Here is a 23,211-nt window from a genome sequence, read left to right as displayed (position 1 = left end):
TGATACGTAAGTGAAGAGGCCCCCGGCTGCAGAATTGGGGTTTCCAGGGGCACTCTGGGCTGTGAGAGAATCCTAAGGTTGGAGCCGCTTCTCTTTTGCTCAAGTCAGCCCTGCAGCACCCCATGCTCCCCCCACATCCAGAGGGATTGTCCGTAAGGGTGGGGAGAGGTCTTAAGGGCCTGGCAGCCCCTTGTCAGGTGGGCAGCATTTCCTTGTGTTCCTGTGGTGTCTCTGCTCATAATAGAGGGTGCCTGGCTTTGCTTGTCCTCGTGTCTTGTATGTAGTATTCCTCTCTGGGCTTAGAGCTGCAGGTGGTTTCCAAGAGGCTGCCCAGCATCTCCAGGGCCTCTGAGCCCTGGCGAAGCAAAGGTAGTGAGAAGTCGTGTTTTGAGTCGTCCTGTATTGTCTGGGTGCTCTCTGCGCACTGCCATAGTTTATTTCCTCAGCCATCTTTGTACATTGCTTAGTAGAATTCTCATTTTGTAGAGGGGGAAATGGTATAATAACTTTTACCTTGGCGCTACCTCTTCCTTAACTTTCATAAGTTTTAATGAAAATTTAAAAGAAGGTGCTCTATCTTTCCAGTTTGTCTCATGTACCCAATACTGATAAAGATAAAACATTTGTTCATATTCTCCTGAGCCTTTGTCTTAGCCCCTGATGACATTAACTTCTATTGATGACATCAATGATAGCAACAGAAGGCAGCAACCAGCCCACTCAGTGTTCCTAGTTTATCCCTCCTCCTTTTGAAGTGTTTTATTTTTCTACTTTTGTGGGTGTGAAGGGAGATGGCTTATTAAATTTAAAATTATGACAGTTTTACAAATACAGCCAAACATAGTGAGACTACTGTAAGAGCACCTGTGTGTTCCTCGCTCAGCATCAGCAGTTGTGAACATTCTGCTCTTCCTTTTAGTTTTCTCTGCAAAAGGGTTTTGGAGCAAATCGCAAGTAATATTTTATGTGTAAATACTTCAGTGTGCATCTCTTTTGAATGAGGGCTTTAAAGGAAACCTTTTAACCACACATGTACATGTATACCCAACAAAATTATTGCAAATTTATTAATGTCATCTAATAGGGTGGGTTCAGTTTCCATAGTTGTCACAAAATGCCTTGCTACAGTTCAAAGCCTGCTCTCAGCAGTCGGCTAAGAGGCCTGAGCAGGACAGTATTGTGAATCCTGCTCTTTGAGTTCCTCCTTCACTCTTCTTACCCTTTCTGGCCCTGCTGGTCTTGATAATAGCAGGATTCTGCCTGACCTGGCGGTGGCGCAGTGGATAGAGCATCGGACTGGGATGCAGCGTACCCAGGTTCAAGACCCGAGGTTGCCAGCTTGAGCGCGGACTCATCTGGTTTGAGCAAGGCAACCTCAAGCAAGGGGTTACTCAGTCTGCTGAAGGCCCACTGTCAAGGCACATATGAGAGAGCAATCAATGAACAACTAAGGTGTCGCTACGAAAAACTGATGATTGGTGCTTTTCATCTCTCTCCGTTCCTGTCTGTCTGTCCCTATCTGTCTCTCTCTCTCTGTCACTGTAAAAATAAATAAATAAATTTAAAAATAAAAACAAAATAGCAGGATTCTACCTGCTGACACATATTGCATGACCTCAGGGTTCGTGCCTCCTTGAGTTTCCCAGATTTCCCACTTATCTGATGAGCTGTTAAATCTTGTCAATTCTTCCTCCTCTTCCTCCTCACCTGTTAGCTCAGTATATTGTTTTTCCCCATGTTCTCGTTCATCTTCCTGTTACAAGACAGTACTCCTCTCTTTATTGCAGGTTCTGAAGTCAGACTCTGAGGCTCCACTAGTACTGATTCTGATCCTGGGCATTCCCTTTATTCTGTGCCCCTCCCTTTTTCTCATGTGTAAAACAGGGCTGAGAGCAATGTTAGGGTTGTGAGGTGGAAATGTGATCTTTGGAAGTGGCGAGGGTGCCTGGCACTCAGTGAGTGCTCAGGGAGAATGCATTGTAATGATGGTAATTATGCATTATCCCCCCCCCCAACAGCGTTTCCAGAATCATTTTCACCCTACAGTCCAATTGGACGCTGTTACAGCCATATTGGAATCTATCCCAACCCCTGCAGTTTTATTCCCTCATGCCTTTATGCTTCACACACTCCCCCTTGTTAGCTAGCTCAGATGTTTCTCTACTGCAGAGATTTCTGAGTGTTCTCTGTAAGGTTTTCTGTCTAGAAGTTCTATCCATTGATGTCAATAGGGTCTTAAAATTCCCTGCTATGATTGTATTGTTCTTGATCTCTTCCTTTATGTCCATCAAGATTTGCTTCACATACTTAGGTGCTCCTACATTGGATACAAAGGTTTACAAGGATTACATTCTGTTGTTGGATTGCTGGCTTTATCATTATGTAGTGACTTTCTTTGTCTTGTTGTAAAATACCGTTCCTCCGGGTTTACATAGAGACATCAAGTCCAAATGAATTTTTGAGGAGTTTTATTTATTAAGCCGGCTGCATATGACTGACATGGGGTTTAGCTGACCCAAATCATGCGTATCGTGAAATAGCCTTGCAGCTCATTATATAGACTTGATCACATACAGGTTTGGGGGAAGGGAAAAGGAAGGGGAATATGACACAATAATCAATTCATTAACAAGCTTATAACATTTGTCTATAGAATCTATAAAAATATTTCTACATATTAAAACCTATAAGGTAACACAATAGTGATGTCGCTTTACGTATCAAAGACATTCACAAATCTTCTAGTGTCTACCTCCTTTGTCTAGAGGTATATGTTACTCTTAGGATTCCAGGAAGGGAGGAAGAGTTAAAATCAGTGTAGGGTATGTAAATTTTGTTGCTTATTAAAAGGGAAAGGAAGTTCTTCAGATAACCTTTATTCTTTCAGAAAACTATAGTTGAACTAAATGGCTCAGTCGTCCTTGTAAGCCGGGAAACTCCCACATCCTTCTCCCTCCATTCTCTAAAGAAAGGACTGAGCAAGAAACCTGACTTTTCCTCCTAAAATATTAATATTAATTTTTCACTTCTTTGGTACCTTACCACACTCTCTTACTCTTTAAAGCCTTTGCTTTAAAGTCTGTTTTGTCAGATGTAAGTATTGTAGCCCAGCTTTTTTTTTTCTTTGTAGCAGAGACAGAGAGAGGGACAGATAGAGACAGACAGAAAAGGAGAGAGATGAGAAACATCAATTCTTCGTTGCGGTTCCTAGTTGTTCATTGATTGCTTTCTCATATGTGCCTTGACCAGGGGGCTACAGCAGACCGAGTGACCCCTTGCTCAAGCCAGCAACTTTAGGTCCAGGCTGATGAGCCTTGCTCAAACCAGATGAGCCCGCACTCAAGCTGGTGACCTCAGGATCTCGAACCTGGGTTCTCCACATCCCAGTCCGATGCTCTATCCACTGTGCCACCACCTGGTCAGGCCCCCAGCTTTTCCTTTCTTTTTTTTAAATTTCCATTTGTATGGAATATCCTTTTCATCCCTTTACTTTAGACTGTGTATCTTGTTCTGAGATGGGTCTTTTGTAAACAGAATATATATGGGTCTCGCTTTCTCATCCATTAAGCTGCCCTATGTATTTTCATTGGAGTGTTTAAGCCATTTACATTTGAAGTGATTATTGATAGATATGCATTTATTACTATTTTTTTCCTTAACTGTGTTCCTTCGTTCCTTCCTTCTTCCCTTTCTTTCTTTTCCTTTCTTAACAAAGGCCCTTTGACATTTCTTGTAATGTTTGTTTGGTGGTAATGAATTCCTTTAGCTTTTTATTGTCTGGGAAGGTCTTTATTTCTTCTTCAATTTTAAATGATAGCCTTGCTGCGTAAAGTAATCTTTGTTGTAGGTCCTTGCTTTTCATCACTTTGAATATTTCATGCCAGTCCCTTCTAGCCTTTAATGTTTCTGTTGAGAAATTAGCTGACAGTGAAGCTCCCTTCCATTAGCAGTTAGCAAACTAACTGCTTTTCTCTTGCTGTGTTTACGATTGTCTCTTTGTCTTTAACCTTCACCATTTTTATTATGATATGTCTTGGTGTGGGCCTCTTTAGGTCTTTTTTTTTTGTATTTTTCTGAAGTTGGAAACAGGGAGGCAGTCAGACAGACACCTGCATGCGCCCGACCAGGATCCACCCGGCATGCCCACCAGGGGGTGATGCTCTGCCCATCTGGGCCGTTGCTCTGTTGCAACCAGAGCCATTCTAGCGTCTGAGGCAGAAGCCACGGAGCCATCCTCAGCGCCCGGGCCAACTCTGCTCCAATGAAGCCTTGGCTGCAGGAGGGGAAAAGAGAGACAGAGAGGAAGGAGAGGGGGAGGGGTGGAGAAGCAGATGGGTGCTTCTCCTGTGTGCCCTGGCCGGGAATCGAACCCAGGACTCCTGCACGCCAGGCCAACGCTCTACCACTGAGCCAACCAGCCAGGGCCTTTAGGTCTATCTTGTTTGAGACTCTGTACTTCCTGGACTTGAGCGTTTTTTTTTTTTCCCTTCACCAGATTAGGGAAATTATTGATCATTATTTCTTCAAATAGGTTCTTTTTTTTTATAAACAACTTATACATTTTAAATTATTTTTATTTATTCATTTTAGAGAAGAGAGAGAAATATATATATATTATGTATATATATATATATATATATATATATATATATAGAGAGAGAGAGAGAGAGAGAGAGAGAGAAGGGGGGAGGAACAGGAAGCATCAACTCCCATATGTGCCTTGACCAGGCAAGCCCAGGGATTCAAACTGGCATTTGAATCCCTCAGCATTCTAGGTCGACGCTTGATCCACTGTGCCAACACAGGTCAGGCTCAAATAGGTTCTTGATCTCTTGCTCTCTTCTCCTTCTGGTACTTCTATGATACAGGTGTTGTTTCACATCATGTTGTCCCAAGGTCCCTTAACCTCTTGTCATTTCTTAAGACTTTATTTATTGATTTTACAGAGAAAGAGTAGAGAAAAAGGGGGGAGGAACGAGAAGTAACAACTCACAGCTGCTTCACTTTGGTTGTTCATTGATTGCTTGTCATATGTGCCTTGATCGGGCAAGCCCAGGGTTTTAAACCAGCAGCCTCAGTGTTCCAGGTTGATGCTCTATCCAGTGGGCTACCACAGGCCAGGCTCATTGTTCTTTTTAATTCCTTTTTCTCTTTGCTGCTCTGATTGGGTGTTTTTTTCTAACTTGTCTTCCAAATCACGGATTTGATTCTTGGCGTCATCCTACCTAGTATTTATTTCTTCCAGTGTATTTTTTTTTAATTTATTGTGCTTACATAGATTCTAGTGTCCCCCCCAAATACATCCTCCCCTCCCCTGTGTTCCCCAGTACATCCCACCTGTACCCCTCCCAGTAGCACCCTCCCCCTTTCCCTCCAGGATTTGCTTTTCTCCTCTCATTCCATCCTATCACCCTATCATCCCCTTTCCCTCTGTCCGCTTTTCTTCTGGATCCTTTGATCCCGCCTCTGTCTCTATTCTGCTCCTCAGTTCATATTGTTCATTGGATTCCTCATATGAGTGAGGTCATATGGTAATTTTCTTTCTCTGCCTGGCTTATTTCACTTAACATAATAGTTTCCAGGTCCATCCATGTTGTCGCAAAAAAATAATATTTCCTTCTTAACCATGGCCCCATAGTATTCCATTGTGTATATGTACCACTGCTTTTTAATCCATCATCCACTGACGGACACTTGGGCTGTTTCCAGATCTTGGTTATTGTAAACAATGCTGCCATAAACATGGGGGTGCATTTCTCCTTTTGAATCGTTGATGTGGTGTTCTTGGGATATACTCCTAAAAGTGGGATGGCTGGGTCAAAAGGCAGTTTGATTTTTAATTTTTTGAGGAATCTCCATACTGTTTTCCACAGTGGCTATACCAGTCTGCATTCCCACCAGCAGTGCAGGAGGGTTCCCTTTTCTCCACATCCTCGCCAGCACTTATTCTGTGTTGTTTTGTTGATGAGCACCATTCTGACTGGTGTGAGGTGATATCTCATTGTGGTTTTAATTTGCATTTCTCTAATGATTAGTGATGTTGAGCATTTTTTAATCTGCCTATTGGCCATCTGTATGTCCTCTTTGGAGAAGTGTCTATTCATTTCTTTTGCCCATTTTTTTGATTGGATTGTTAATCATCCTGGTGTTGATTTTTACAAGTTCTTTATAAATTTTGGTTATTAAAATTTATCAGACGTATTGTCAAATATGTTCTCCCATTGTGTGGTTTGTCTTTTTATTCTGTTCATATTGTCTTCAGCTGTGCAAAAGCTTTTTGGTTTGATATGGTCCCATTTGTTCATCCTGTCCTTTATTTCACTTGCGCGTGGAGATAAATCAGCAAATATATTGCTGTGAGTGATGTTGGAGAGCTTATTGCCTATGTTTTCCTCAAGGATGCTTATGGTTTCATGACTTACATTTAAGTCTTTTATCCATTTTGAGTTTATTTTTGTGAATGGTGTAAGTTGGTGGTCTAGTTTCATTTTTTGCAGGTAGCTGTCCAATTTTCCCAACACCATTTGTTAAAGAGACTGTCTTTACTACATTGTATGCTATTACCACCGTTGTCAAATATCAATTGTTCATAAAGGTGTGGGTTTATTTCTGGGTTCTCTGTTCTGTTTCATTGATCTGTATGCCTGTTCTTATACCAGTACCAAGCTGTTTTGAGTACAATGGCCATGTAATATAACTTGACATCCAGAAGTATGATACCACCCACTTTATTCTTCTTTTTCTAGATTGCTGAGGCTATTCGTGTTCTTTTTTGGTTCCATATCAGTTTTTGGAATATGTGTTCTATATCTTTGAAATATGTCACTGGTATTTTCATAGGAATTGCATTGAATTTATAAATTGCTTTGGGTAATATAGACATTTTAATGATGTTTATTCTTCCTAGCATGAACACGATATATGCTTCCATTTGTTTGTATCTCTCTTGATTTCTTTTACCAATGTTTTATAATTTTCCGAGTACAAGTCTTTAACCTCCTTGGTTAAATTTACTCCTAGGTATTTTTGTTGTTGTTGTTGCAATAATAAAGGGGATTGTTTTTTTTGTTGTTGTTGGGGTTTTTTTGTGTATTTTTCTGAAGCTGGAAACGGGGAGGCAGTCAGACAGACTCCCGCATGCGCCCAACCGGATCCACCCAGCATGCCCACCAGGGGGTGATGCTCTGCCCATCTGGGCCGTTGCTCTGTTGCAACCAGAGCCATTCTAGCGCCTGAGGCAGAGGCCACGGAGCCATCCTCAGTGCCCGGCCCAACTTTGCTCCAATGGAGCCTTGGCTGTGGGAGGGGAAGAGAGAGACAGAGAAAAAGGAGTAGGGGTGGAGAAGCAGATGGGCGCCTCTCCCATGTGCCCTGGCCGGGAATCGAACCCGGGACTCCCGCACACCAGGCCGATGCTCCACCACTGAGCCAACTGGCCAGGGCCACAATGTTTTATTTTAAAAAAATGACCAGATTCCCTCTGTTACATCCATCTAAGACTCACTCTCGATGCTTGTCTTGGTCACGTGATGCATTTATCCGTCCCACACTAAAGGCCGGTCTGTGAAAATATTTTCTGACATTAAACTGGTCCGTGGCCCAAAAAAGGTTGGGGACCACTGGTCTATTCTAGAGAATGTACCATGCACACATGAAAAGAATATATATTCTGCTGCTTTAGGGTGAAAGGTTCTGAAGATATCTATTAAATCCAGTTGATCTAGTGTGTCCCTTAATTCTGCTGTTTCTTTGTTAATTTTCTTTCTTGAGGATCTAGCCATTGATGTTAGTGGAGTATTGAAATCTCCTACTATTATAGTATTGCTGTTGATCTCTCCCTTTATGTCCATCGAAATCTGCTTTATAGCCTGACCAGGCAGTGGTGCAGTAGATAGAGCATCAGACTGGGATGCAGAGGACCCAGGTTCAAGACCCCAAGGTCGCCAGCTTGAGCGTGGGCTCATCTGGTTTGAGCAAAACCTCACCAGCTTGGACCCAAGGTCGCTGGCTCAAGCAAGGGGTTACTCGGTCTGCTGAAGGCCCGCAGTCAAGGCACATATGAGAAAGCAATCAATGAACAACTAAGGTGTCGCAAAGCGCAACAAAAAACTGATGATTGATGCCTCTCATCTCTCCATTCCTGTCTGTCTGTCCCTGTCTATCCCTCTCTCTGACTCTCTCTCTGTCTCTGAAAAAAAAAAAAAGAGTTGCCTGACCTGTGGTGGCACAGTTGATCAAGCATCGACCTGGAACTCTGAGGTCGCCAGTTCAAAACCCTGGGCTTGCCCAGTCAAGGCACATATGGGAGTTGATGCTTCCTGCTCCTCCCTTCCTTCTCTCTCTCTCTCTTCTCTAAATAGAATAAATAAATAAAAATAATTTTAAAAAAAGTTGTAAAAAAATAAACTTTAAAATCTGCTTTATATATTTGGGTGCATAGATATTTATAATGGCTATATCTTCCTGTTGGATTGCTCCCTTTATCATTATGTAGTGACCCTCTTTATCCCTTACTATAAAGTCTATTTTGTTTTAAAGTCTATTTTGTCAGATATAAGTATTGCTACCCCAGCTTTTTTTTTCATTTTCATTTGCATGAAATATTTTTTTCCATCCTTTTACTTTCAGTCTATATGTATCTTTTGTTTTGAGGTGGGTCTCCTGTAGACAGCATATGTACAGGTCCTGTTTTGCTATCCATTCATCTACCCTGTGTCTTTTGATTGGAGCATTTAATCCATTTACATTTAAGGTTATTATTGATATGTAGTTGTTTATTGCCATTTTTTTCTTTAAATTTATGTTCCTCTTTTACTATATATATATTTTTTAAGATGATTTTTTTTTATAAATAAATTTTTATTTAAATGGGGTGACATCATTAAATCAGGGTACATGTGCTTTGTTCTGTCTACAGCAGGCCTCTTAACATTTCTTGCAGCATTGATTTGGTTGTGATGAATTCCTTGAGGTTTTTTTTTGTCTGGGAAGCTTTTTATTTCTCCTTCAATTTTATTTTTTTTATTTTTTTTTGTTTTAATGCATCTATATATATTTTTTAGATTTTATTTATTCATTATAGAGAGGGGAGAGAGAGAGAGAGAGAGAGAGAGAGAGAGAGAGAAGGGGGGAGGAGCAGGAAGCATCAACTCCCATATGTGCCTTGACCAGGCAAGCCCAGGGTTTTGAACTGGCAACCTCAGCGTTTCCAGGTTGACGCATTATCCACTGCGCCACCACAGGTCAGGCTCTCCTTCAATTTTAAATGATAGTCTTGCTGGATAAAGAAGTCTTGGTTGTAGGTTCTTGTTCTGCATTACTTTGAATATTTCTTTCCGATCCCTTCTGGCCACAAGTGTTTCTGTTGAGAAGTTGGATGTCATCATTATGGGTGTTCTTTGTGGATGATTGACTGTTTTTCTCTACAGCTTTTAATATTCTTTCTTTATCTCTTGCTTTGGTATTTTGATTATGATGTGTCTTGATGTGAGTCTCTTTGGGTTCTTTTTTAATGGGGTTCTCTCTGCTTCTTGAACTTGTGTGACTCCTTCCTGCATCAATTTAGGGAAATTTTCAACTAAAATTTCTTCAGAGAGCTTCTCTAGTCCTTGTTCTTTCTCTTTTCCTTCAGGAACCCCTATTATGCGGATATCATTTCTCTTCATGTTGTCACAGAGCTCTCTTAGAGTTTCCTCAGACTTTTTTTTTTCCTCAGACTTTTTAATCCTCTTCTCTGTGTGCTTTTCTGCTTCTGTGCTTTCGCTCTTATCTTGTCCTCTAAGTTGCTGATTTGATCCTCTGCTTCATCCAGCCTGCATTTAATTCCTTCTAGTGTAGTCTTCATTTTTGATATTGTGTTTGTCATTTCTGTCTCGTTATTCTTTATGATTTTCGTGTCTTTTTTGATGCTTACAATTTCTTTATTGAGGTGTTCATTAAGTCCATTCATTGTAGCTTTGAGATCCTTAAGCATCCTGACAATCATTATTTTATACTCTGCATCCAGTAATTTGATTACTTCCGATTCATCCAAGACTTTTTCTGAGGATTTATCTTGTTGAAGCATATGACTTATGCTTCTCTGCCTTCCCATTTTTCTGTTTCCAGTTGTTGTCTCCTTGCCTAGTAGAGCCACTTTGAAGTCTTTCTTCGTTTTGTTCTCAATTTTCTTAACTCGATGGTAATCTTGTTTACTGATCTCAGCAGGAGGCTTATTTGAAAGTGTATTCAGGAATGTGGGTGTAACCTCTGAGACACTGTCAGCTACTCTGGGAGGGGTGCTTTCTCAGCTTCAGTAGGGGGAGGTGTATCTCAGATCTCCATGGAGACCTGAGTTACTACCCCTACTTCCCACTTCCTGTTTTCAGCTGTCTTTTTGTGCTGATTGTAGCTGGAGAGCTTTCTGGAGGTGGGTCACCCGGAACCACTTTAGGCTTCTGCTGTGTGGAGGGATCAACCCCTCCCCTAGCTATGGCTGCCTCCACAGTGGATGGGTCAGCTTTTCACATCATCCCATGCATTTCTCTTCCTGTCACTGTCTGTCTCTCTCTCCCCCCTTTCCTTTTGGAAGACAAGCCAGTCCTCTCAGCCCACCTCATTCCCAAGTCCCCAGGCAAGTGGCTGTGAGCGGTATTTTCTGCTCTTCTTGTAATGAGAGCCCTTCTGGGCTTTCAGCCTCACCCACCCTCCTTCACTCCTGGAAGCAGAGGAGCCCCCACCACACCTCTGCACTCCCTACTCAGCTCAGTATGGCTTCTTTGCTCCTTGTTTTTTGAGACCTGTTCTTTTAATCCAAAGTTGGTTTTTCATGCTGATGGTTCCTAAATTAATTTGTAATCCAGTTTGGTGGTGTGAGCTAGGAGTCTGTGCATCTGCCTACTCTCCTGCCATCTTGGTATCTCCTCTCCAGTGTATTCTTGATGTCAGAGATTGTACTCTCTGTTTCTGACTGGTTCCTTTCTGTGGTTTCTGTGTCCTTTTTTATGTTTTCTATCTCTTTGTTGGAGTTCTCACTGTGTTCTTTGAGCATCCATATAATCATTACTTTGAACTTTATATTTGATAAATTACTCATCTCCATTTCAGTTAGCTCTTTCTGGAGTTTCTCCTGTTCTGTCATTTGAGGCCTGTTTCTTTTTCTCTCCATTTTTGGCAGCCACTTTGTCTTTGTTTCTATGTATTAGGTAGATCTGCTATGATTCCCAGTCTTTGTTGAGTTGCCTTACATAGTAGGTGTTCTGTTGGGTCTAGTGGTGCAGTCTCCAAGATCACCTGAGCTCGGTGTTCGAGGAATGACCCTTTGAGTGGGTTATGTGTATCATCTAGTTGTAATTGAGACTTGATTGCTATTGGCTCACTGTGTGTCTGTTTGAGCCTCAGGCTATCTGACTGCAAGGCTTCATCTTGACCAAAGTGTTTGAGCTGCAGTACAGGTGCTGGCCCTAATTGGATCCTGCTCTGATTTTGTCTGAAGTTGTCCACTGGGTGTGGTTCTGGGCCTCTTGAGAGAGAATATGGCACAGGCTAATGTTAGATGATTCCTGTGACTGGACCTCCACAACCTTTTTGGAGCTACAGGCCATCCACAGTTTGGGGCTGCCTCTGCTGGGCTCAGGAAGGACCAACCTGCACACTGTAGTTGGCTTTTGTCAGCACTGGGCCCATGGGTAGGTCAGCAAAAAACCCCAGGCACCCTGAGATCTGCCTCCAGCTGCCTTGGCCTGTTAGACTCATTCTCTAACAGAGACTCTGAAGGAGGTAGAGCTGGGAGAACGTGGCTACTGGACTTCCCCTGAGGGGGAGGTGCTCCACCTAAGAAAGATGGCGACTGCTGCACTTGGGAACAACTCAGTACAGGAATCCTAGTGGCCAGCCCCACTCCTTTTTTTCCCCTAGAGCTTCAGATCCCATAGACTCCCCATGTGCCTCTTAATCAAGTGGCTCTCCTTCCAAAACCACATAAGTCAGGCTCTGCTTTGTTCTCCTTTCTCCCTGCACACAGCATATTCAGCCACACCTGTGGGCTCAGTGTCCCAACAGGTCAGGATAAAGGAAAGTGCAGGTTGTATGTTTGAGGTGGTGGAGAGTAGCTCTCCTTCCAAAATTACAAAAAGTCCCAGCTGAGCACAGTTTTCCTGTGTAAGACTGGTTTATCTCTTAAGTAGCTTTGTATTAGGAAACTCTCCTCTCTTAAAAATTTTCTTATGAAATTGACTTGTTGAAGACCTGGGCCATTTGCTGACTGCCCATTCTTAAATTTCAAGACACATTTCAATTCTTAAGAACCTAATCTTGGATGTGTAAGTGGAGGGGAGGGTGAAAGCAGGTCATGGCTTCTACCCTGCTTCAAGTCTCCCCCCCAATCTACACTCTGGGGAGACTACAGTGCTCTTTCTGTTTGGAATTTCCTGGGCCTTATACTTTGGCCTCAGGGAAGATGTGGATGGGGAACTTCTGTTTTCACTAATAGGTCACTTTATTTCTCAGTGAAAATGCTCACCTTTGGACACTCTGAAGCCCTTTCTTCTTAATAGAGTCCACACAGAGTCTTACCAGCTGCTTAGGGCTTCGTTTACCAACCAGAAATTGGGGTTGCACCCTCTGCTGGCTCAGTTCTGGGTGCCTTGCTTACAGGACATGGGTTAAAAATGAGCTATTCTTAAAACCGGAAATACTAAAGTTCGTGCTGCCTATCACCAATTCAGCCAAATAAGTTGAGACAGGGATTGAATCATTATGGCACTTTATTCCAATTGCTGGCAATCTGGGGAGACAGGGTTTACATTCCCAAATCATCTCTACCCCCTATCTATAGCTAACTTTCTATAAGAGGAACAAAAGGGTAGGTAAGGGTTTTAGAATTTCAAGGGATTAATCAGATCATACTCAAAGTTAATTGGATCATAGTCAGTAGGCCTTTCTTCCTTGGAGCACAAAGGCTTTGCTTACAGTCCTCTGGGACACAAAGGTGGATCACTCCCAGATATCCTTAAGTTATATAGGCCTGTAAACATATCCCAGTTCCTGGAACAAAACTTTTATTTTCTTTATTTCTTTCTATTTATTTATTTATTTATTATTTTTTATTTTCAGAGAGAGGGACAGATAAGGACAGACAGACAGGGAGGGAGAGAAGCATCAATTCTTTGTTGCAGCTCCTTAGTTGTGTTTTTATATGTGCCTTAACCAGTGGGCTCCAGCAGAGCGAATGACCTCTTGCTTAAGCCAGCAACCTTGGGCTTCAGGTCAGCGACCTTTGGGCTTAAGTCAGCAACCATGGGGTCACGTTTATGATCCCACGCTCAAGCCAGCGACCCCACGCTCAAGCCAGCGACCCCACGCTCAAGCTGGTGAGCCCGCGCTCAAGCTGGATGAGCCCACACTCAAGCTGGCAACATTGGGGTTTTGAACCTGGGTCCTCCACATCCCAGTCCAATGCTCTAACCACTGTGCCACTGCCTGGTCAGGCCAAAGCTTTTATTTTCATTAACCATTATGCCTACTGACTATAACCAAAGCCACTATTACAGAAGCTAAAATTTTAACTCTTGAATTCTCCCGTCTGACGCTCTACAACCTGCTTTCCATAACTCCTCCACTTCTCCTAAACTGGGATGCCAGATGGAATGTACTCTTCCTCAGCACCCCTCCCTTCTCTTTCCCCAGCTCTGCCTGTGCAACTTGACTCTTCTGTAGGAAGAGCACTCAACCAACCAGGACTATGGCTCCAGGCCTCCTGACCACCAGGGATGAGGTAAGTCCTGAAATTTCTAGCTCTTGCAGGATGGATCCATTGCCTTTCTCGTCCCAATGTCTTGCTGGTATTAGGCCATACCTGGCCCTGACCTTGGAGGTGAGGCCCATCTTACCTGAAGCCTTTTTTTAGACTCCTCTGTTTTATTCATGACCCAGGCGTTCACCAAGTAGAAAGCCATGATTGCAGTTAAATTACAAATATAGGATTCTTAAAATTGCATTTCCAGATACAGGGAATCTTCAGGTTATGACAGTCTCAACATACGACATTTCAAGTTTATGACACTCATTCCCATAAAAACTTTAATAAATTGAGATGTGTTTTGGCTTAAGCCATTAGTGTCAGATTTACAGACTACATCATACTTACAGACTAGCCTGGAACAATTCTTTAAGAAGGTAGAAAGGCCTGCAATAGACCCTCTACCTCTCCATCAGCTGCTTCTCGAGATGGAACACCTGCAGTACAGGTAGAATCATCTCCAGCGTCTCCTGCATGTTCCTTAGGCAACCCTGATTCACTTGACCCGGTATCTCCAGAACCTTCTGCAGATTCTCCTGCCTCTCCAGCTTCCTCCTCCCAATAGGTCAAACTCCTCCACCTTGACATGTCCCTTCCAGTGTGCAAGCCAACCACAGGAATAAAAGTAAGGGCTTTTTTTTACACTCATTTTTGTCATTTTTTCTGTCATTTTACTATAGTACAGTATATAGTACAGTCTATTTATGTCCTTTTCCTTTTTCTGTGGCTTAATTGTGTTTTTATGTTCTAGATTTATTTTTTATTTTTTACAGAGACAGAGAATGAGTCAGAGAGAGGGATAGATAGGGACAGACAAACAGGAATGGAGAGAGATGAGAAGCATCAATCATTAGTTTCTCGTTGTGACACCTTAGTTGTTCATTGCTTGCTTTCTCATATATGGCTTGACCTTGGGGCTATAGCAGACCAAGTAACCCCTTGCTCAAGCCAGCGACCTTGGGTCCAAGCTGGTGAGCTTTGCTCAAACCAGATGAGCCCGTGCTCAAGCTAGCAACCTCAGGGTCTTGAACCTGGGTCCTTCGCATCCCAGTCTGACGCTTTATCCAGTGCGCCACTGCCTGGTCAAGCATGTTCTAGATCAGTGGTAGTCAACCTGGTCCCTACCACCCACTAATGGGCGTTCCAGCTTTCATGGTGGGCGGTAGTGGAGCAGCCAAAGTATAAATAAAAAGATAGATTTAACTATAGTAAGTTGTTTTATAAAGATTTATTCTGCCAAACTTAGCGAAAATCCAACATAAAGTACTTGGTAAGTAATTATTATTATTTGCTTTAACTTGCTATAACTCTGCTTTATAAATTTTATAAAGTAAAGTTACTTCCCTACTTTATAAATCACCATTACTGTGGAACCGGTGGGCAGTTAGAAAATTTTACTACTAACAGAGATACAAAAGTGGGCGGTAGGTATAAAAAGGTTGACTACCCCTGTTCTAGATTATGATTTTACAACTGTGTTAGGATAGGTAAGTGACTTAGGCTAAGATGTGTTTTGACTTACACCAAAATTAAGGTTACGTCACTGTCGTAGGAACGGAACTGTGTCGTAACCCAAGGAGCCCCTGTACTTTGTATGTGTCAGATCTGAATTATATAAAATATACATGACACCTAGGTATTTCTGTTAAGGGTTTTGCCTGGGAGGAGAAATTGGAATATTTTATTTCTATTACCAGTCCCTTTAGGTTTTTCTAGCATAACACTTCAGAACTCTTCCAGCCTCTACCCATCACACAGTGCCAAAGCTACTTCCATGCTGTTCGTATTTGTTATAGTAGTGACCTGCTGTCAGAACCAAAATCAGGGTTGGTCAGCTAGGGCTGCTATAAGAAAATACCAAACTGGTGGCTTGAACAACAAATTTATTTCTCATAGTTCCTGAGGTTGGGAAGTCTAAGATTAAGGTGCCACCTGAGGCAGTTCCTGGGAGGGCTCTCTTCCTGCAAATGTCTGTCTTCTTGTTATATGCTTACCTGTCAGAGACAGAGAGCAAGTGAGCTCTGGGGCCTTCCTCCTCTTAGAAGGCACCATCCTATCATATCTGCCCCCCCCCCCCCCGACCTCATTTAACCTTCCTTGGGGATCACATCTCCAGATATAGACATATTGGGACTTAGGGCTTCAACATATGAATTTTTGGAGGACACAGTTCAGCTTATAGCACCCCATAAATATGAATGTGTAAAAGCCTTTAGTCAAAATTCATACTAAGCATCAGAGCATCCTCTGGTGAAAATTCACAGGGGTAGAGAGAACATTATAAATACAGTAAATGTAAAGCTCTAGATACAAAATCAGCATGCAGAAGTCAGTTGTTATTTCTGTACATTTCCAGTGAACTATCCAAAAAGAAAATATTTTTCAAAATTTCATTTACAGTATTATCAAAAAGAAGAAAATAATCAGCAGTGAATGTAACCAAGGAAGCAAATGACTTGTTCACTAAAAACTACTAAACATTGCTAAAATTAAAGATGAGATAAATAACTGGAAAGACTTACTATGATAATGGATTGGAAGACTTAATATTGATGACAGTACTAGTGAAAGGAATCTATAATTTCAATCCCTATCAAAATCTCATGAGTATGTATGTGCGTGCATGTGTGTTTTACAGCTATAAATAAACCTATCCTCAAATTTATTTGGAATCTCACAGGACCCTGAAATGGTCAAAAGCAATTGATAAAAAAATGGAGAGCCTATCCACTGTGATGGCACAGTGGATAAAGCGTCGATCTGGAACACTGAGGTTGCCGGTTCAAAACCCTTGCCCAGTCAAGGCACATATGGGAGATGATACTTCCTGCTCCTACCTAAGTCTCTTCTCTCTCTCTCTCTTTCTCTCTTTCTCTCTCTCTCTCTTTCTCCTCTAAAATGAATAAATAAATAATTGAAAAAAGAAAAAGAAATTAGAATATTTATACTGCCCGATTTCAATACTTAGTATCAAACTAGACACAGTGGGAAAAGTGTTGTATTGCTATAGGATAAAAACATAGAAACATAGATCAACGGGACAGAATTAAGAGCTCAGAAAAATTTTTTTTCACATACAGGGTGGTAAAAGCAGGCTTATAGTTGTAATTATGGAAAAATAATACAATAGTTAATAATAAGAGGAAGAAGAATGAGCTCTGTATTTTGTGTACTCACAACTGTAAACCTACTTTTGCCCCACCCTATATAGATATATATGGGCAATTGATTTTTGGCAAGGGTACCAAGACCATTCAATCGGAGAAGGATAGTCTATACAAACGGTTCTTGGACAACTGGATATCCAAAGCTAAAAGAACACACTTAAAATATATGGAACATTAGAAAGCCTCTGCAAAGAAATAAAAGTTATAATGAATGAATATATGGAAATTTCAGAACTGAAAAATACACACCTGAACAAAAAGCTCTGCATCAGAGCTTACTAGCAGTTTAAAGATAACAGAATCAGCGAACTAGAAGATAAAACAATATAAATTGCCCAGTCTGTACAACAGGGAGGATATATGCTGGGGGGGAAAAAATGAACAGAGTCTCAAGAATTGTGGGAGTATAGCAAAAATATCTAACATTTGTGTCATTGTCATCGTGGAGAAGAAATGAAGGAGGACAGGGTTGAAAAAGTATTAGAATCAATGGCTGCAAACTCCCCAAATGTGTCAAGAGATGTAAACCTTCAGATTCATAAAGCTGAGCATATGTCAAACATGATAAACCCTATGAAATCTGTACCAAGACACATTATAATGAATCTTCTGAAGACTAAAAATGAGGAAGACATCTTGAAAGGAGCCAGAAAAAAATAACACATTTTTCTGATGGGGTAAACTATGAGAATGGTCGTGGATGAGAAACCACAGAGGTTAGATGGAAAGGATGCCCTGTTTCTTGGGAGATGAAAGAAAGGAGCTTTTCATGCCAAGTCCTAGACAGAATGAAAGTAACTTTCAGGAATGAAGAGGGTAATCAGGATATTCTTGGATGAAGGAAAACAATTGTTTCCAGGAAAATGAGTAAAAGCAACTTTATAAACAGAAAGGAAACAATAAAAGAGGGAACCTTGGAACATCTGTGGGCAGTAAAGAATTAACATAGCCAGCTTGACACTGCTATCCTTAGAAAGTCCTTTTTGCTAGATTATCCTTTGGCTGGTATCAGGATCTTACATTTCAGCAGGGTTGGCACCATTCCCGGAACTGATATGAATGGCTCACTGTGCCTAAAAGGAGGTAGTAAAGGTTATGCTGAACACCTGGTCTCCTTCTGGGATCTCAAGTTTTAATACATGCTAGCCAGAGAGGGTGCCTGTGTGACCATCCTCCACCAGAAATTTTGAATTTGGAGCCTCTTGAGCTTTATTATTAGACAACATTGAATACATGTTGTCACAAGTCTTTGCCGGGGGAATTAAGTGGGTCAGGTGTGTCTCCACTGGGAGAGATTCTCGGAACCTTGTTCCTGATTTCCCTTGGACTTTGTTTCTCATGCCATTTCCTTTTGTGGATTTTGCTTGGTATCCTTTTATTGTAATGGTAGCCATGCATACAACTATATGGTGAGTCTTGTGAGTCCTCCTAGTGAACATCAAAACTGAGGGTGGTCTTGGGAACCCTTGATGCAATCAGGATGAAAATAAACAGTAAGGAAAAATATGAGTAAATGCAGCAGGCACTCCTCCTACTTTAAATTTTCTAAACTAATTCTGATAGTTAAAACAAAATAATTACAGGGTGTGATGTGATTCTAAATGTATACAGAAAAAGTACTTAAGAAAGTTACATTTTAGACAGGAAGGGGAAGAGGTTTGGGGAATTAAGGTTTTTATACTTCATTCAAACTGGTAAAATGACATAGCCAGTAGATTGGTAAGTTATGTTAACATAATGTAGCATCTAGAACAACCACTAAAAATGCTATACAGAGATACACTAAAAACCACTATAGATAAATCAAAATAGAAGTTTTTAAAAAGCTCAAGTAACCCACCAGCAGTCAGTAAAAAGAAAACAGAAACAAAAAGAACAAAATTAGAATGCTTGAAATATACCTACTAAAGGAGAGAATTACATGGTAGATTAAAAAACCCTATGCGCTGTCTAAATGAAACTTCAAATACTGTATAGACATGTTAAAAAAGATGCATCATGCAAACATTAATGCAATTAAACAAAGAAAGTATTTAGCTATAGGAATATCAGGTTAGGTAGAACACAAAACAAAGAGAGTTACTAGACACAGAGGGTCAGTTCACCTGGAAGACATGATATTATGATCATTAATATATATGCATTAAATAATAGAGCTTCAATATATGTGAACAGAAAATTGACAGAAGAAACAGATCAACAGTTGGGGACTTAAACTCCTTACTCTCAATGATAGATAGAATAACTAGGCCCAAAATCGAGAGAACTCATCAACATCATCAACCAACAGAATTTAGACAACATTTATAGAACATTCCACTCAACAGAGTACATATACTTTTCAAGTGCCCTCAAAAGCATATACCAGCATAGACATATCTTGGGCTGTAAAACAACACATAAAACAAAAAATTTGTTTACCGTAAACATTTTAAATAATTGAAATCATACAAAAGAGTGTTCTCTGATGACAATGGAATCAACAGGAGAATGTTAACAAAAACCCTCTAAACACTTAGAAAATAACACACTAAAAGGAATAATCCATGCATCAAAAATGAAGTTTCAATGGGCATAAAACATACATGAAAAGGAAATATCACATATCAGAGTGTGTGAGATGCAGCTAAAGCAGTCCTGAGGGGAAAACCTATAGCACTAAATAAATATGTGTGTTAGAAAACAAAAAAATATCTCAGGTCAGTCATCTAAAATTCTTCAAGAAACTACAAAAATTAGAACAAAATAAACTCAGAGGAGACAAATGAAATAATAGTGATAAAGGCAGAAATCAATGAAATTGAAAGTTAAAAATAGAGGAAAATGAAATAAAGAGCTGCTTCTTTGAAAACTAAATTGGGCCCTGGCCGGTTGGCTCAGTGGTAGAGCATCAGCCTGGCGTGCAGGAGTCCTGGGTTTGATTCCTGGCCAGGGCACACAAGAGAAGCGCCCATCTGCTTCTCCACCCTTCCCCCTCTCCTTCCTCTCTGTCTCTCTCTTCCCCTCCCGCAGCCAAGGCTCCATTGGAGCAAAGTTGGCCTGGGTGCTGAGGATGGCTCTGTGGCCTCTGCCTCAGGCACTAGAATGGCTCTGGTTGCAACAGAGCGATGCCCCAGATGCGCAGAGCATTGCCTCCTGGTGGGCGTGCCGGGTGGATCCCGGTCAGGCGCATGCGGGAGTCTGTCTGACTGCCTCCCCGTTTCTAACTTCACACACACACAAAAATAAATAAGAAAAAAAGAAAAAAAAGAAAAGAAAACTAAATTGACAAACATCTAGCAAGATTGACTAAGAAAAAGAGAGTAGACAGAAATGACCAGTATCAAGAATGAAACAGGGATATTACTACAACTCTGTAGCCATCCAAAGAATATCCACCCATAAATTTGAAAACTTAGATGAAATGAACCTATTCTTTGAAAACCAAAAACTACCTTAACTTGCCCAATGGAATAGATACTCTGAACAGCCCTATAACATTTAAAGAAGTTTAATTTGTAATTTAAAAACTCTCACAGAAGAAATCTTTAGGCGTAGGTGATTTTACTGTGGAATTTGACAAATGTGTAATGGAGGCTTAACACCAATGCTATGTGATTTCTTTGCAAAAATAAAACAGAAGGGCACACTTCCCAATTCACTTTATGGGGCAAGTCTTATACTGATAACAAAAGTGGGCAAGGACAATAGAAAAATGTGAAACTAAAGTAATGAACATCTCTCATGAATATAGACATGAAAATCCTTAAATTATTAACAAATTGAATTCACCAATATATCAAAGTAATTAGACACCCTTACCAAGTACCATTTATTCCAGGGTTACAAGACAGGATCCATATTTGAAACTCAATTAATGTATTCCACCATATTAACAGACCAAAGAAGAAAAAGCACACAATTACATCAGTTGATGCTTTTGACAAAATTCAACAACCATATGTTTAAAAAAATCTTAAAACAGTAGGAACAGAGCAACTCCTCTATTTGGTAGAGACACCTACAAAACTTTTATCATTGCTAACGTTTATATAACAAAACTTACTATTTTAACTACTTTTAACTGTATATAGGGTCCTTGAATAATGTGTTTTCCACTCAATGTTATTTCGTTGTAATGATGAGATACTGTAGGAACTTAACTCTTGTTTATATTGATTAGCCAATGATAAAATGGGTTTCATTATACATCATTTTGCTTAAAGTCGTAGGACCTTTGGACAATGTTATGTGAGCTATTACCGCACCATCAGTAGCAGTAAGTACATTCACAATGTTGTACAACTATCACCATTCTCCATTTCCAGAAGTTTCATCTCTCCAAACTGAAAGTATATTTATTAAACAATAATTCCCCATTCCCATTCTCCCCAGAGATTGGTAACCTCTACTTTACTTTCTGTCTCTATGAATTTGCCTATTCTTGGTACCTACTATAAGTGGAAAGAAACAATATTTGTCTTTTGTGACTGGCTTATTTCACTTGGCATAATGTTTTCAAGGCTAATCCATGATGTTGCATGTATCAGAATTTCCTTCCTTTTCAAGGCTGAATAATATGCAATTGTCTGTATATACTATATTTTCTCTATCACCTGACAGACATTTAGGCTGTTTTCCCTTGTGTGCTAATGTGAATAATGCTGTCATGGACATTGACAGACACTATCTGTTTGTGTTCCTGCTTTCAGTTCTTTGCAGGATCCGATGGTAAATTGTATGTTTAACTTTTTGAGGAACTACCCAACTCTTTTCTATAGAAACAGCAGTATTACTTTCTCAAGAGCAATTGCCCAAAGGTTCCAATTTCTCCACACCCTGCCACCCTGGAAAAAAAAATTTTCTGTTTCCCTGGTAATAGGTATGTTAATGAGTATGATGTGGTATTTCCGTATCAATGCTGTGAGATGTAATCTTTCCTCCTTACATTAGGAACAAGGCAAGGATGTCTGTGCTTACTCCCCCTAGTCATTACTGCCAGGAGCGCTACAGGAAAGGCAGAAGAGGAAATAAAAGGCATACAGGTCTAAGGGAAGAAATAAACCTGTCCCTATGTGCAGATGCCGTGACTGTCTCTGTAGAGGGACCAGGGACAAAAAATACTCTGGGAACTAATAAGTGAGTTCAGCCAGATTGCAGGATTCAAGAGAGACAGACAATTGTATTTCTGTATCAGAGCAATAAACATACAATCACTGAAACTAAAAATATAATACCATAAAAATCACTAAAAAAGGCCCTGGCCGGTTGGCTCAGTGGTAGAGCGTCGGCCTGACGTGCGGAAGTCCCGGGTTCGATTCCCCGCCAGGGCACACAGGAGAAGTGCCCATCTGCTTCTCCACCCCTCCCCCTCTCCTTCCTCTCTGTCTCTCTCTTCCCCTCCCGCAGCCAAGGCTCCATTGGAGCAAAGATGGCCCGGGTGCTGGGGATGGCTCCGTGGCCTCTGCCTCAGGCGCTAGACTGGCTCAGGTTGCAACAGAGCGATGCCCCAGATGGGCAGAGCATCGCCCCCTGGTGGGCGTGCCGGGTGGATCCTGGTCGGGCGCATGTGGGAGTCTGTCTGACTGCCTTCCCGTTTCCAGCTTCGGAAAAATACAAAAAAAAAAAAAAATCACTAAAAAAGAGAGAGAGAAGAAATTCTTAGCAAACACAGGATTTGTGTGCTCAAAACCCTGAAAGCTGATGAAAGAAATCAAAGAACATCTCAATAAATAGAGATTTGAAGAGTCAACAAAGTAAAGATGTAAGTTCTTTCCCAATTGATATGTAGGTTTAATGGAACCTCATCAGAATTCCAGCACTTACTTTTGTTTGCTATGGACAAGATTATCTTACAATTACATGGAAAGGCACATGCCCTAGAATAGCTAAAATACCTTTAAAATGAAGGATAAAGTGGGAGGAATCAGCCTAGCTGATTTCTAGGCTTACCATAGAGCTACAGTCATCAAGCTGTATTTTTTTGGGTTTTTTTTTTTGGTGTTTTTTTTTCAGAGACAGAGAGTCAGAGAGAGGGATAGACAGGGACAGACAGACAGGAATGGAGAGAGACAAGAAGCATCAATCATTAGTTTTTTGTTGCAACACCTTAGTTGTTCATTGATTGCTTTCTCATATGTGCCTTGATTGCGGGCCTTCAGCGTACTGAGCAACCCCTTGCTGGAGCCCACGACCTTGGGTCCCAGCTGGTGAGCTTTTTGCTCAAACCAGATGAGCTCGCGCTCAAGCTGGCGACCTCGGGGTCTCGAACCTGGGTCCTCTGCATCC

The 23,211-nt window shown here is 41.1% G+C and overlaps 1 protein-coding gene across 3 annotated transcripts in view; it reads left to right on the top strand.

The window, feature by feature from the left end:
• ZNF169 (zinc finger protein 169) overlaps positions 1–23,211 on the top strand; it is a 38,508-nt gene that overhangs the window by 1,100 nt on the left and 14,197 nt on the right. For all 3 annotated transcript variants that reach the window (XM_066368356.1, XM_066368354.1, XM_066368355.1), the window contains exon 2: positions 13,666–13,753. In XM_066368356.1, coding sequence (XP_066224453.1) covers positions 13,721–13,753 — 33 coding nt within the window. In that variant the 5' untranslated portion in view covers positions 13,666–13,720. The remainder of the gene's footprint in view (positions 1–13,665; positions 13,754–23,211) is intronic.

Source organism: Saccopteryx leptura, chromosome 2, assembly GCF_036850995.1.
Source record: "Saccopteryx leptura isolate mSacLep1 chromosome 2, mSacLep1_pri_phased_curated, whole genome shotgun sequence".
Classification (NCBI taxonomy): domain Eukaryota; kingdom Metazoa; phylum Chordata; class Mammalia; order Chiroptera; family Emballonuridae; genus Saccopteryx; species Saccopteryx leptura.
Note: the sequence above shows the minus strand (reverse complement) of the source record. Positions and strands in the feature narration are given on the sequence as shown.